The 13,535-nt window shown below is 41.5% G+C and overlaps 1 protein-coding gene across 5 annotated transcripts in view; it reads right to left on the bottom strand.

The window, feature by feature from the left end:
- The window catches only part of Herc3 (HECT and RLD domain containing E3 ubiquitin protein ligase 3), a 95,507-nt gene that overhangs the window by 60,947 nt on the left and 21,025 nt on the right, over positions 1-13,535 (bottom strand). For all 5 annotated transcript variants that reach the window (XR_007976619.1, XR_007976620.1, XM_052173828.1 and 2 more), the window contains exons 3-9: positions 10,445-10,604; positions 9,782-9,858; positions 8,688-8,909; positions 7,705-7,796; positions 6,193-6,323; positions 4,788-4,948; positions 78-154 (exon numbers count right to left, since the gene is read on the bottom strand). Coding sequence is in view for 3 of the 5 variants with exons in the window: in XM_052173828.1 (XP_052029788.1) it covers positions 78-154; positions 4,788-4,948; positions 6,193-6,323; positions 7,705-7,796; positions 8,688-8,909; positions 9,782-9,858; positions 10,445-10,604 (920 nt within the window). In the remaining 2 variants the exon portion in view is untranslated. The remainder of the gene's footprint in view (positions 1-77; positions 155-4,787; positions 4,949-6,192; positions 6,324-7,704; positions 7,797-8,687; positions 8,910-9,781; positions 9,859-10,444; positions 10,605-13,535) is intronic.

Below are 13,535 nucleotides of genomic sequence, written 5' to 3'. Positions count from 1 at the left end.
CAAAGCTTTTGTGTAGCTATTAAAAAAAACAATGATTATCATTACTCTACTTCAAACGTGATAAATGAAAATCTTACCTCATACGTGGAGCAAAGTACAAAAGTCTGGTCCCCTCCAGAAAAGATCTGCTTAACGACACGGTACTTAAAGCGATCTGTCAAAAAGCATTTCAAACAGCATGTCTGTCAATGGTCACTACCCTCCATCCTCTCCTGACATTCCAAAATGTGCTTCACAAGGGCTTATCTGTTTTAATTGTGTGCAGAAAAGGGCCCTCCTGGTTCCCTGCCCAGACCTGTTTCTAGTTCAGTTAAAAATAAACATATGAAAGCGTGCCCAGCCCGCCTCCCTCCCAGCCAGCTAACCCTGACCCTGTTTCTATTTCTCATGCTAACTCCGTCATGCCACCAGCCAGAAACCTAAAATGGGCACTACTATAAATGGTAACATATGCGTAGCAATCACACATCTGTGGGCTCTCCTCTCTATCCCCTTCAGGATGATGATAGCAATATTAGGACCTCTTTTCCCAGTCCGGTGTTGACATCCCGTCACGGGGACATTCTTAGGACCACCTAATTGCTTTAAAAAAAAAAAACTGGAAAAAAAATTTAATTTAAAAAAAATTTTTTTAAATAATTACATCATTCCCCCTTTCCCTTTATCCCCTTATCACCTACCATGTACCCTCTTACCCTCTCCCTTTGATATCATGGCCCTTTTTAATTGTTACTATTACACACAAACACATACACGCACACATATAAAAACCTTCCCATTCTGTTTAGTGTTACCTGTATATATGTATGTATATATATATGTATGTATGTATATATGTGTATATATACATATATACCTGCATGTATACATATAAACCTGTATAAACACATATATATACACACACACATATATGAACGATTATTTCTTCCAATACCCTAATCTCTCAGACTGTTTCATCGCCCCACACGTCTTCCCTTCTCCTCTCACACTGGATACTCTCCTTGAATGGTGTGCTTCCTTGGACATGAATTTTCACTTCCAGGTAACAGCCCTCAACAGCCATCCCCTTGACAAACTCAACCCAGCAACAGTAAACTCCTCTAGCTATAAAGCACCTCCTGGGTGCCTTCCTCTGAGGTCTCACATTACCACAAAGGCCCGTGAGTACAAGGTGTATGACATGAAATTCGGAAATTTTCCTACTTGCACCATATTTTGTCAAACACACAGACATAAGCTTACAACCACCTAAGTCGAGCCAGATTCTGAGTTCATTATTTTGTTTTATTCGATATATTTTTTATTTACATTTCAAATGATTTCCCCTTTTCTAGCCCCCCACTCCCCGAAAGTCCTGTAAGACCCCTTCTCTCCCCCTGTCCTCCCACCCACCCATTCCCACTTCCCCATTCTGGTTTTGCGGAATACTGCTTCACTGAGTCTTTCCAGAACCAGGGGCCACTCCTCCTTTCTTCTTGTACCTCATTTGATATGTTGATTATGTTTTGGGTATTCCAGTTTTCTAGGTTAATATCCACCAATTAGTGAGTGCATACCATGATTCACCTTTTGAGTCTAGGTTACCTCACTTAGTATGATGTTCTCTAGCTCCATCCATTTGCCTAAGAATTTCATAAATTCATTGTTTCTAATGGCTGAATAGTACTCCATTGTGTAGATATACCACATTTTTTGCATCCATTCTTCTGTTGAGGGATACCTGGGTTCTTTCCAGCATCTGGCAATTATAAATAGGGCTGCTATGAACATAGTGGAACATGTATCCTTATTACATGGTGGGGAATCCTCTGGGTATATGCCCAGGAGTGGTATAGCAGGATTTTCTGGAAGTGAGGTGCCCAGTTTTCGGAGGAACTGCCAGACTGATTTCCAGAGTGGTTGTACCAATTTGCAACCCCACCAGCAGTGGAGGAGTGTTCCTCTTTCTCCACACCTCTCCAACACCTGCTGTCTCCTGAATTTTTAATCTTAGCCATTCTGACTGGCATAAAGTGAAATCTCAGGGTTGTTTTGATTTGCATTTCCCTAATGACTAATGAAGTTGAGCATTTTTTAGATGCTTCTCCGCCATCCGAAGTTCTTCAGGTGAGAATTCTTTGTTTAACTCTGTACCCCATTTTTAATAGGGTTGTTCGGTTTTCTGGAGTCTAACTTCTTGAGTTCTTTATATATATTGGATATTAGCCCTCTATCTGATGTAGGATTGGTGAAGATCTTTTCCCAATTTGTTGGTTGCTGATTTGTCCTCTTGATGGTGTCGTTTGCCTTACAGAAACTTTGTAATTTTATGAGGTCCCATTTGTCAATTCTTGCTCTTAGAGCATACGCTATTGGTGTTCTGTTCAGAAACTTTCTCCCTGTACCAATGTCCTCAAGGGTCTTCCCCAGTTTCTTTTCTATTAGCTTCAGAGTGTCTGGCTTTATGTGGAGGTCCTTGATCCATTTGGATTTAAGCTTAGTACAAGGAGACAAGGATAGATCAATTCACATTCTTCTGCATGCTGCCCTCCAGTTGAACCAGCACCATTTGTTGAAAAGGCTATCTTTTTTCCATTGGATGTTTTCAGCCCCTTTGTCAAGGATCAAGTGGCCATAGGTGTGTGGGTTCATTTCTGGATCTTCAATCCTGTTCCATTTATCCTCCTGCCTGTCACTGTACCAATACCATGCAGTTTTTAACACTATTGCTCTGTAGTATTGCTTGAGGTCAGGGATACTGATTCCCCCAGACTTTCTTTTGTTGCTGAGAATAGTTTTAGCTATCCTGGGTTTTTTGTTATTCCAGATGAATTTGATAATTGCTCTTTCTAACTCTGTGAAGAATTGAGTTGGGATTTTGATGGGTATTGCATTGAATCTGTATATTGCTTTTGGCAAAATGGCCATTTTAACTATATTGATTCTACCGATCCATGAGCATGGGAGGTTTTCCCATTTTTTGAGGTCTTCTTCCATTTACTTCTTCAGAGTCTTGAAGTTCTTGTCATACAGATCTTTCATATGTTTGGTGAGAGTCACCCCAAGATACTTTATACTGTTTGTGGCTATTGTGAAGGGGGTCATTTCCCAAATTTCTTTCTCAGCCTGCTTATCCTTTGAGTATAGGAAGGCCACTGATTTGCTTGAGTTGATTTTGTATCCTGCCACTTTGCTGAAGTTCTTTATCAGCTGTAGGAGTTCTCCAATGGAGTTTTTTGGGTCACTTAGGTAGACTATCATGTCATCTGCAAATAATGATAGTTTGACTTCTTCCTTTCCAATCTGTATCCCTTTGACCTCCTTATGTTGTTGAATTGCCCGAGCTAGTACCTCAAGTACAATATTGAAAAGATAAGGAGAAAGGGGGCAGCCCTGTCTAGTCCCTGATTCATTATTAAAAAGTGTGGTTTCAAATTAAACTTAAATTTCTTGACTTGCTTATTGTTTGGAGGAGGAAAAGACGGAGTCAAGGCTACACAGCCCAGGCTGACCTAGGCCTTGCAGTCCTATAGTATGTCTCTATTACAGGCATGAACCATTAAATCCAGGAGCACTCTTACTAAACATATATATTCCGAGTCTGAGGAGAATGCCCAGAGAAAGATACTTACAAATGACAAAGAAAACGTCAAGCTATTCTCTGCTTTGGAGAATACTAATGCACAGTCCTGCTTGTTTATATTTTAAGCTTGCTACATCTCAGACATATCTGTCCCATATGTATTTACTGAGTAACAGCTTCACAGCAGCTCTGTGATGTGTGCTAGGTTTACAAAGATTAGACTATTTACTCCCTGGCCTTAAGTTTCTTAACATCCAGGAAGGAGAAAGACAAACTTGCAGGTCACTGGACCCTTCAATGGTGCCCTTCCTGTGTGTCCAAGTAAGTAAATCTCTGTTCTCTGCTGTTCCAAAAACAAACAAAGTAAGATAATATCAAGCCCTTTACATCAATATCAAGCCCTAAATGTGTTAGTTTAGATTTCAAAATTAGATTATTAAATTATACTTCTATTTAATAACTCTGCAGCTCTATCTCTACCTCTAGATATATGATTTCAGGATGAGGAACTTGATCAATAGACATAACTGTCTAATTTTAATCTCCAATGAACTGTTTCAGTCTGCTTGCTCAATCTTCTCAAGAGAATCTTTTAAAAAAAAGTCTTATCCCATTATCACCAGACACCAAACAGCACACAGATTTTTGAATGAGGCACATCTGAGTTCAAATCCTGCCTCTAGAAATATTTTGATCTTAGGCAAGTTACCTAACCTCCTGGGAGAACAGTCCTTTGCTCCTGAGACCGGGGTAATGGCCAATGGTCACATGCTTGCTTTTTAGCAAACAAATTATTATTGCTACGGTAATGGAATTTGTTAAGCAATCAATTATGACTTGAAGATTAATTTTCACCACTTTACGACACTAAGATACACACTACTAAGCACCTTGATACCAGCATCTTCCGTTGTTCTTTAGGCTCGACTGCAGCCTTTTATGCAGAGTACTCAAATGACTGGATCAGTATCCAAAGACACAAAGAAAGAAAAGAAAGAAGGGAGGGAGGGAAGGAGAAAGAGAGGGAGTGAGGGAGGGAGGAAGGAAGGAAGGAAAGAAGGAAAGAAGGAAAGAAGGAAGGAAGAAAGGAAGGAAGGAAAGAAGGAAGGAAGGAAGGAAGCTCTTATTTATTCCCTCTAAAGTAGTTCAAGACAAGTAACAAATACATATTAAGATAATAGTTATGATTACTTGAAAATACAATTGCAATGAAAATCCTTCTTACCAGCTCGAGCTGAGAGCTGGGCACTGTGGGCAGCCCAGTGACCCTTCACAGGAGATGGGCACTTGACATTACAGGTGTGTCCGGTTCCCAGCTGACCTTTAGCTCCACAACCAAATGCATAGATGAGTCCAGAAGAAGGCACGAGGGCTAGAGTGTGCTGTCTGTGGAAATAATGAACTCATTGGCGCAGACATCCTTCTGGTGGCAATGTGCACTTAGCCTGATAGTTTAATGTTCACATAAAATCGCAGAAATTCCTAGGGGTTTCTGTGGAGTCTCTCCTTGTTCTTGTGTTTATAACAGACTCCTAACTTCTGACACCCTGGTCGGGCATGGCTAACTGAGGCTGAAACCCACAACAGCTTTGAAAGTGGTCCAACACTGCTGCATAAACTTGCTTAAAATAAGAAGTTTTTATAATTTGATTTTATGGTGTGTGTGTGTGCGTGCGTGCATGCGTGCGTGCATGCACACATGCGTACATGCGTGAGTGCACTATAATTGCTTGTATGGAGGCTATGCATATGTATGTGCATATGGATATGCACACCTGCACAAGTGGGTAGGCCAGAAATATTTTTCTCCTTATATTTAAAAACAGCCTCTCACTGAACCTTTTAAAAGGCAGAGTCTGTTGGTGAACTAGACTGGCTTGGCAGTGCTTAGGGGATGCACACACCTGTCCCAGCCTGTAATGGCACTGACATTACAGACGGCTTTTCCTGTGCTTTGGGGGGGAGGGGGGTGTGGAGGGTTCTAATTTGTGTCCTTGTGCTTGTAGAGCAGACTTGTAACTTACTGAACTATCTCACCAGCCCAACTGTAGATGACAATGTTATAATGCTGTGACAAAGGTCACACATGTGCCTACTGATTGTGGTATGTGGAAAGGGATTAACAGTCTGCCACATCCTCCCTTTGGGCTGAAAGAAAAGCAGAACAAGCCCACACAAGAACCTGTCACATTCCTCCTTCATTTTTTCCCAACATTCTGCCACTCACCCTCTATTCTGTAAGAGGTCCAATGTCCTCCTGTTTGTCTGCTACCTAAATCCCTTTCTTTCCATACCTACCACAGTCTGACTTTCCCTACACAGGTGAGATTTCCTAAAGCAAAGCTGAGCATTGTGGCACATGCCTGTAGATCCTTCTGTCAGGACATAAAAAGGAGGAAGTCCCCACCCACCCACCCCACCCCATCCCACACTACATACCAAGTTTAAGGCCAGAATAGGGCACATTGACCAGTACTATCTTAAAGAGGTTGTAAGAAAAGAAAACAAACTACAACAAAATATGTCTTTAAAAGGCTGAGGCTCAGTGAGCTCGCAGGCTTTCCCACTGCCAGATCCACTCTGGATCTCTCTACCATCACTACCACGAGAACGCTCTCGGTGACACTCACCTGCCACAAGCAATCTGAGTGACTTCACTGCCCATCAGCTCCAGGACTCTTCTCGGATTAACTTCATCATTCACGGAGTCGTGTCCAAGCTGTCCGCAGGAGCCAGCACCAAAGGTAAACACGCCCCCACTCTAGCAAGGAACAAGGATTGGGTGACTTGGTAACTGAGTTCGAGGGCTGTCCTCTAAAATATATTCATAGAATTCCACTTCACCAGGCTGTTCTAGGTATTACATTCACCTGACAGTAGTCAGCATTTCCTGAGAACATTTATTAAGTGGAAAAGAATAAAGGAATGTAAGACTACAGCTTTAGGGAATGGGTCTGAACTGCTTAAAGGACTGGTTGCCAACGGAGAATTTAAGAATATGTAAAAGCGAGGTGATGCAGGGCTAGAGAGTTAGCTCAGTAGTTTAGGAAGGGCAATTGGTGCTCATTCAGAGGACCTGAGTTCTATTCCCAGCACTCGCCATCACAACTGCAGGTAACTCTAGTTCCAGGTGATTTAACAACCTTTTTTTGGACTCCACAGGCAACAGACATGTACATGGCACAAACAGACATACACAGGCAAATCACAAAGGAATGTTTTAAGTGTAGCAATGTGTGAGGAGGCAAATAAATTTTTAAAGGAAAAAACAGGTGAAATGAATAGAATTTGTCAGGTTTGGTCACATGTAAGAAATGGAGGCTCCATAAACTCTGTAGTAAAAATTTTAAATTTGTACTCAAATAAATGCTATATAAATACTATCAATATATGATAACACGTCCTCAATAAAAAAGACATTTTCAAGCTAGGCATGCTGGCTCAAGTCTATAATCTGGGTACTTGTGAGGCAGGAGGGGCAAAAGTTGAACATCATGCTAATGCATGCTACAGGACAGGAGAAGGATGATATGTAAGACACTGTCTCAAAATGGCCATAAAAAAAAGGACAGAAGGAAGGAACGATGGAACGAAGGAAGGAATGATGGGAGGAAGGAAGGAAAGATGGGAGGAAGGAAGGAAGGAAGGAAGGAAGGAAGGAAGGAAGGAAGGAAGGAAGGAAGGAAGGGAGGGAGGGAGGGAGGGAGGGAGGGAGGGAGGGAGGACAGACTTCTATTATTTCTAGCTTGTTAGTGTCTTTAGAAGCAATAGAGACCACCTAATGGTTTTAAAATAGCAATTAAATTACAATGTGTTTTATATATTCAAATGAATTATTTTTAAAGAACAAAAGATGAGAATTGTTTTGCATATGTATACATACCATACTTAGTTATTTCTATCAAACTATTTTAAATGCTACCTAGAAAATACATAAGGTTACCCAAGAGGAACGCATAGGAGTATTTTTAAAAAGCAGTCTTCTTTCTACTCCTCCCAAAACAACCACAACAAAGCCAAAGAGAAAATTCAAGTAGAAGAAAAGGAACTTCCCACCACAGTGAGCTACCTGGACACATTTGGAATTGCCCATCTCACCACCACCACCACCACCACAGCCCAGCCCCCTCTAAGCTCCTCACCTTTGTGAGAACTGCTGTGTGCTCCTCTCCACAACTAATGTAGACGACTTTCTGTGTTCGTAGAAGTTTCACATGGCATGGTGACTCTCGATCTAAGATAAATTAAGCATCAGGGTGTCATTCCCGTTGGCCTTTTGCACTATAAACAACAATGGCAAGAATTCCATGTCCCTTAGTCTTCTGATTCACATTTACTTTACCTCTCTGCCTCCAACTCTACTCAAAAAGTCCAACAAAAATCTAAGTTTAATTATTAAAACCTTAAGTCATAATCTCTCTGACTCTCCAATTCTGTGCACTCCAGCTCATGCCATCTTTCCTTGGCACACACATACAACCTGATCCTTCCCGCCTTCCCTTTTCCCGTTTCCAACGGCACAGCCTATGAACAGTATCATCGTCGCTAAGCTCTACAAAAGCTTGACTGTTGTGTCCACCTCCCAACAAATCCCTGGCCCTTGATTCACCACACTGACTCAAACTAGACTACGCCTCTCTTTGAAACCCTTGTTTCTTCTCCCCTCACTGAGAAAGGAAGTGAAAGTCCTCCCTGTAACTCAGGAGTCCTTGGTAACAGTGCCCACACACTCCGTTCCTTCTGCCTCTGCTTCCGCACCACTCTTCCCTGTTTGTTCCTGTTCTCTCTGACTGGAACATTCCTCACCAAGCTATCTACACGCCCTACTTCCTAGCTGGTTTCCCAAAGGACTCATTTTGAATGTGTTCTTATCAAAGAGCTCCTTCCTGACCAATTTGTGAGAAACACAAAGCTTACTCCAAAGTCATGTAATTCGCTATTTATTGTTGGTTATTTCCATCCACCCACCAGAACATGGTCTCAGTCAAGTCACAGATGTCCTGTTTCTTTCACTGCTGCTCCCCTAATACCTAGCACTCGGCTATCACACAGTAGGTCTCCAAGAAGCATTTGTTAAGTAAGTGTGGTTTTTGAACTGAAGAGTGTATACAAAGACGTCACATACCTTTTTCATCACTGAGCCCTAGCTGTCCTGCATTGTTCATTCCCCATCCGAAAACAGCTCCGGAGAGAGACAGGGCAAAGCTATGAGCCCCTCCTGCAGCCACCTGAGCCAGCGGAATCCCTTCCAACGATCTCACCCTCTGTGGGCTGGTTTGGGAGGGGAACTCCTTCCCCAGGCCCAGCTGTCCGTGACTGTTCTTTCCCCATGTGAAGAACTGGCCATCTGAAATATCAACAGAGCAAGTGATGTTACAAACAAAATGACAGAGATTACAGATATAGATTCCATACCCAGATTCTTCAGCTGTTACACCCTTCGTTAGTTACCCTATAGACACCAAACTCACCCAAAAGAAAGAGACACTGTGTTTTAAGATTTCCAAAGCCTAAATTAGCATTTGACAACAGAGAAGTAAACTCAAGCCTCAGTGGCCTTCAACGCTTATCTAAAGTGTTAAGAGTTAAGTAAATTCGATTATAAACAGGCTGGTGACCAGGCTTTTATCTAAGCAAGGTGACCTTACTTCTGACTGCACTAAACCAGGAGACTTGGGACAGTTTCAGGAGCTGCAGCTACAACCCCAGACTGCCCTGGGATGAAGGCCTGACCAGTACAAATAACAAAAACAGTATGCCCGGGCCCTGCCTTCCATTTCCCTAAGTCCAGATTTTACATTCATCTGGAATCCTCAGTAGAACAGAGCTTGAGAATGGATTGTAGTTTTTTAAAATAAAGCTGCACATATTTTATATTCTCCAAACTCTTCCAGCCCTGGCCCTTGTTTCTGTTTTCTGTAAGAGGTGAAAGAGCAATCATGTCTCCCACATCATCCACATCTCCAAGAAGGGATGCGATACACAGGAGTGAAGGGATGCGATACACAGGAGTGAAGGGATGCGATACACAGGAGTGAAGGGATGCGATACACAGGAGTGAAGGGATGCGATACACAGGAGTGAAGGGATGCGATACACAGACATTGAGGAATAAACACCGTCACTGTGGTTAAAGCTTTCAAGTTAGATAACACAGGACTGCAGGGGAGAAATGCTTTTAAAATTAACATAACATTAGCATATATTTCTATAAATTACCAGCTGCCAGAGCCAAGCAGTGCCAGTTGCCACAGGAAACCTGTAATATGGTCTGTTGGTTCAGCTTCTGTATTAGCCTGAAACAGAAAGGGGTTTTCTTAAATTTGCATTCACATAGAAACACAATTATCAGAAATATCTCAACTAAACAGATTGATAAAAAGCATTATCTTGGCTAAAAGACCTTTAAAAAAAAATCAAGCATGCAATTCTGTCTGTTAAAGAGTCTATTACAGCTTTCACTAGAAGTTTACTATTTAAAAAAAAAAATTCCCACCTTTGGACCTATTTCTAAAATCCTACTACCTGCCACCCCCACTTCAGAAAGTAATTATTATAGCATACAAAATCTTTGGAATCTCCAAATGATAGACTATTTCCACACAAGCTAAGGAGGAGACTATGGCTGACAGTGCCCAGGAACCTACATTTGGCAAGTACAGGCCAGAGAACCAGAAATACAAGGTCAGCCTCTGCTACAATGTGAGTTCAAGGACAACCTGGCTAAATGAGACCCTGTCTCAAAAAAGAAAGAAAAGTAATTTAAAATTTCCTGATCATCTGTTCAGGGTATATAAGTATAAAAAGATAAAAGGGGCACCCTTTTTGGTCACTACGTTTACCAGTTTACCAAATCAAGAAGCCTTTGGGTAACATTCTCACCTGGGCACTGCCACGGAATCCTCAGTAGTCATAAGGCCCAGCTGGCCATCACTTCCTGCACCCCAAGAAAACAGCTGGCCCTGGTCACTGAGAGCCAGACTGTGTGACTCGCCACATGCCACGTGTATGATATGCTGATCAGCCAATGCTCCAATTTGTTCTGAAAGAGATCAAAATAAAGGAAGACCATGGGAATAAAGAAGTTGCTCCCCCTTGCATTAGCCACTTTCATTGCATGCCCAAACACCTAACCAGGAGGGGAGGAGCATTTATTCCAGCACACAGCTAAAAGCACATGGTACACTGTAGTGAAAGGAGTGTGAATCCTCACATTGGGCACTTGGGAAGAGAGTCTGGAATGTTGGCACTCTACTGGCTTTCTCCCTCACCCCTTTTCATTCACGGTAGGACCCCAGCCTACAGGATGGTAACACCCACACTTAGGGCAGGTCTTCCATCCTCAGTCAAACCTCAGAAACACCCCAAAAACACTACAAGATATCTCCTAGGTGATCCTAGATCCAGTTGTGACAGTCAAGGTAAACCACAGCAATCACTATCCAAGGTAATTTTAGTTTATAAAGAGAACCATGAAACCTGTAGGTTCGCAGAGGTACTAAACTTTGGGGATTCATCGGTACATGTTTGACATTTTCTAACTGTATATAAGACTTTGCTCATATTCATTCTCATTAGGTGTATTTAACATGCCTCCCCCTACATCTCCTTCCTGTTCACTGACGTCTTCCTTCGATTTTCATGGCATTTTTTTTCTTTTTAACTGCGATTCCACATATGAGAGAAAACATAAGCTAATTGTGTAAGTTCAGGAAAAAATAAGAATTGACAAGTAGGATTGCATCTAAGTGAAGGGCTTTTGCTGACAAAGCAAACTATTTGCAGCAAAAGCTTACCCCCAGAACAAGGAAATCCCTTTACCATGTGTTTATCTGACAGAGGATTAATCACCAACATATGTAACGAATTTTAAAACTTAAATGCCAGAAGAATAAATAATGCAGTTAATAGATGGGTGAATAAATAGCATAGTTAATAAGTGGGTGAATGAATTAACAGACGTTTCTCAAAGAAGTAGTTCAAGTGGACAATGAATAAAAGCGTTTCATCTTTAGTCATCAAGAGAGTGCAAACCACTTCTACATTGAGACCATTCCAACTAGGTCAGAATGGCTAGTATTGAGAGAACAATAAACATGCCAGAGAGGCTGGGCAAGGACATTTAGAAACTGTTAGTAGAAATGTTAAGTTAGTACAGCAACTGAGGAGGTTTCTCAAAAAACTAAAATGATAACGTCCACACTATCCAGCTGTACCACTTTGGATGTATATCTGAAAGAGAAAGGGTAGCATGCAATAGAGATAACCAGCATGGCTATACGAATCAAAGTACTATTCATAATGGCCAGGTCACGGAGCCATTAGCCAATGAAACACACACACACACACACACACACACACACACACACACAACTGTGTGATCTCAACTGAAGAAATTATAATACATGTTTTCTGAGATGCTTTCTCTTTTCCTCAGCCCATTACACTTACTCTGTTTTCTGCAGTGTGCTAAAGTCATCTTTTCCCTCTCTTCTGCTCTCCAGATTTTTCTATTCTTGAAATTTTTGTTACACCTAATGTGTGTGTGTGTGTGTTTGACTCAACTTTATATATTGCTAAATATCATCAATATAGATTCTAGCTATACTGGGTAGAACATGCCTATTGTAGCACATAAATCCTCAGATGGTCCTTGAACTTTGGCAGACATATGTGTACATATCTATGCAGAGAGAACTGTGCAAGTTTACTATTCAGGCATGTTGAACCAAAGAGCAAAGAGCCCCAAATGTGAACAGGAAGGGGCATATTCTTAAAAGCCATGGAGTGCATGAAATTCTACCAGGAACAGTGATGCCCTTTTCTCCCTTCCACAAAATATTCATAATTTTAAATTAATTGTTTTTAACTGAGGTCCAAAACACATCATGTTTGTACCTAGCCAGGAACTAGGAGGATCCAGCTCTCTGCCATTTTGTAATCAAGTGAACTGCTTTGAAAGTGAGAAGCCACAATATACCTCCATCTTGAATTTCTTCTTTCATTCCACCACAAGTACATGGGCGGCTGCAGCATCTAATAGCTGCCCAGAGCCTAGGGCCAAGAAGAAAGGCTGAAATTCAAGCTGACTCCCAGGAAACAGAGAGATCTCTGCACATCAGAAAAGATGACACTTAGGTCACTGCTTACCAGCCAGGCTTGCAGGTAGGAAGGAGGCCCACCCCCAGCAAAACTGTGCCACGCCATTACCACTCCAAACATCCACGGCCTGGGTCACAGTGTACCATATACATAATTGACATGTGTGCACTCAAAACACACCATCACCAACCAACCATCCAACAAGTAGGTAATATAATTGAGAGCCACGGCACCAGAGTAGATCAAGCAAAAGAATGTAAAATTAAGTTGAAGAATAGACTCACTTACTGAGGAAGGAAACAATAAATGCCAAGGCCATCCTTAAGCATGGTGCAGCTGCCTACCATCCAGTCCTAAAGAGGACGTAAGAGAAGAACGGAGAGTTCAAGGAGGGCTGGGTGATCTCAAAAGGGGGTGGGGTGGGGGAAAACAAGGAGGTGAGGCCTACAGTACAGTCTTAGAGGAACAAATCACTGCAATTCCCTAGGAAGAAAAAGAAATGCAGAAAGCCACAGGGTATGTATTTAATGAAAAACAGCTGAAAACTTGCCAATACCCTAGAAAGATAAGTACATCACAGCTCAAATTAAACTTAGTCAAAGACAGAAAAAAAAACAAGCAAACAAAAAAAAAACTTCAGAAAAACAGTAAGAATAAAAATTCAAGCCATATAGAACAGAATAAGAGTCTAAGAGTCTAGCAGGACAGAAGAAAATAGGATGACATACTCAGATTTATACAATAGCCAAGGTATGGGTCAAACTAAGCATCCAATGATGGATAAGTAGATAAAGTAAATTTAGTATTTATACTAATAAAAAATATTATTCAGCTGTAGAAAGGATGGAATTCTGTGGTATAGGGCAATACG

This window comes from Apodemus sylvaticus, chromosome 2 (assembly GCF_947179515.1).
Source record: "Apodemus sylvaticus chromosome 2, mApoSyl1.1, whole genome shotgun sequence".
Lineage (NCBI taxonomy): Eukaryota > Metazoa > Chordata > Mammalia > Rodentia > Muridae > Apodemus > Apodemus sylvaticus.
Note: the sequence above shows the minus strand (reverse complement) of the source record. Positions and strands in the feature narration are given on the sequence as shown.